Genomic DNA, 1814 nt, shown 5'->3' with positions numbered 1-1814 from the left:
ATAACAAACTTTATTTTTCAAAACTGCCTCACCTGAACTTGAATAGGTGTTGGTTTCTCATAATTACACTTCTTCAATATCTCCAAGATTCGCTTACTGACCCCACACTGAGCCCATGTCTTGATGGGTTTGGGGCATCCCTGACCCTTGATCTTAATGCCTTCTAGCTCCGCTCTGCAAACATATTAATGTTAAATAAAAAACATCTAAATCATGCAGGCCAATGCTTGCATTCATACCTATGAAAAAAATACTTGGTGTATTGTTAAAACTGGGAAAAAATGCAAGAAATTAAGGGTGAGTGACTTGGAAAATCACTTTATGAAATCAAACCTACATAATAAGCTTTTCCAACCTCAAAGTAACATCAAGACCAGCTAGGAGGAATTCCTCACCTGTAAGCATCCACCTCCTCTTTTGTCATGTTGGCAATCTCAGGAACCTCCACATAAAAGTCCTTTCTGAAAGGAACATACTCAACTGCTGTATGGTCAATCTTCACTAGTTCCTGCAAGAGTAAAAGAAAAAAAAAATGTAAATGCCTTTAATGTTTCCCTTTGTCTAAATAAATCAATATAAAGAATACTATAAAACAAATAAAATCATCTGCAAGAATAGACAGTTCCACTTATATTATTTCACTTTATTCAGCTGATACATTCACTCCGTAAAATGCTTATCGCCAACACAAACTTCTCATCCGCACCTTATACCATTTCCAAATTACCCTTTCTCCTCAGCCTTTATTCACAACGCACCTAACATCATCAGCGCCCTAATTAAACCTCTTACCTTTTTGCCTTTAGAGTTGATGCTAGCCATGGTATCCTTGAGGTCCTCTCCTTCTTCCTCTGATGAATACTCTAGCGCATCTTGGTTCTGCTCCATCAGCTCACCCTTCTTTTTGGCATCCACTTTCTTGGCCACACCCATGATGATGACAGGTTTCTTTGCTCCCGCTTCCCCTGTGCCCACTGCTAAGGAATGAAGAGTCACAGAGGGAAAAAATAAATACACCAAGAATGGTACCAGGAGTACAGACATAGGATGTACATCAATATAATGTATCACATTGCTATGGCTGTTTCACATTTAAAAATGTGAGTATAAGGACACAAATCACATGTGAAAAACGAATGAAAATAACTTGACCTAAGGATTTATTTCTCTTGAAGTGATTTACCAAATAACAGCTAAATATTCCTACATAAAAAAAAAATCCTCTAGAATATTATACATTCTGTTACATAAAAAACTCTGCAAAGCAGAAGATGGAAATGAAGAAGAAAGTATCTTACAAATGGGCTTGGTGGACTTCATAACACCTCCTCGCATATCAACCCGATTGATTTTTCTCACTTCTTCTTGAATTCCTGACATGAAGGCATCAAGAGGATCAACTTCATCCTCCTGTAAAATGAAACAAACACATTTCATCATTTGTTCTCTATTCCCTGGAAACCCTTCATCTTTTCCTCAACCATCTCCTGCGAACATTATAAATGAGTAACAAAGAAAAGCAATGGTAATTAAAATTGGAATCCCTTCTTATTATGGATGTCATTTAAATATAAATTTCTAGAAATACAGTGGTCCTCTGTCTACCAGAACTTTACATGATTCTAAAACCTAGATTATTCATCAATTTGTAACATATGCTAAGACTGCAATAGATATATATACAATGAACACTAGTATTCAAATTCCCTCTCTGTGGGCAGTCTTTACAGTTAAGTTCTGATTGTAGTGAAATGTAATTACAGCATAAGGATTATTCTATAAATTGTAAAGTAATAAAATAGTTTCAATGACAC

At 35.9% G+C, this 1814-nt stretch overlaps 1 protein-coding gene across 1 annotated transcript in view; it reads right to left on the bottom strand.

Moving 5' to 3' along the window:
- The window catches only part of LOC119582027 (probable ATP-dependent RNA helicase DDX46), a gene marked incomplete at its 5' end in the record, with an annotated part of 8698 nt that extends 7288 nt beyond the window's left edge, over positions 1–1410 (bottom strand). The window contains 4 exon segments of the mRNA XM_037930237.1: positions 33–174; positions 396–508; positions 793–977; positions 1299–1410. Of these exon segments, the coding sequence (XP_037786165.1) occupies positions 33–174; positions 396–508; positions 793–977; positions 1299–1410 (552 nt within the window).
- Positions 1411–1814: the final 404 nt, after the last annotated feature.

The sequence above is a fragment of the Penaeus monodon genome, chromosome 15 (assembly GCF_015228065.2).
Source record: "Penaeus monodon isolate SGIC_2016 chromosome 15, NSTDA_Pmon_1, whole genome shotgun sequence".
NCBI classification, from domain to species: domain Eukaryota; kingdom Metazoa; phylum Arthropoda; class Malacostraca; order Decapoda; family Penaeidae; genus Penaeus; species Penaeus monodon.
Note: the sequence above shows the minus strand (reverse complement) of the source record. Positions and strands in the feature narration are given on the sequence as shown.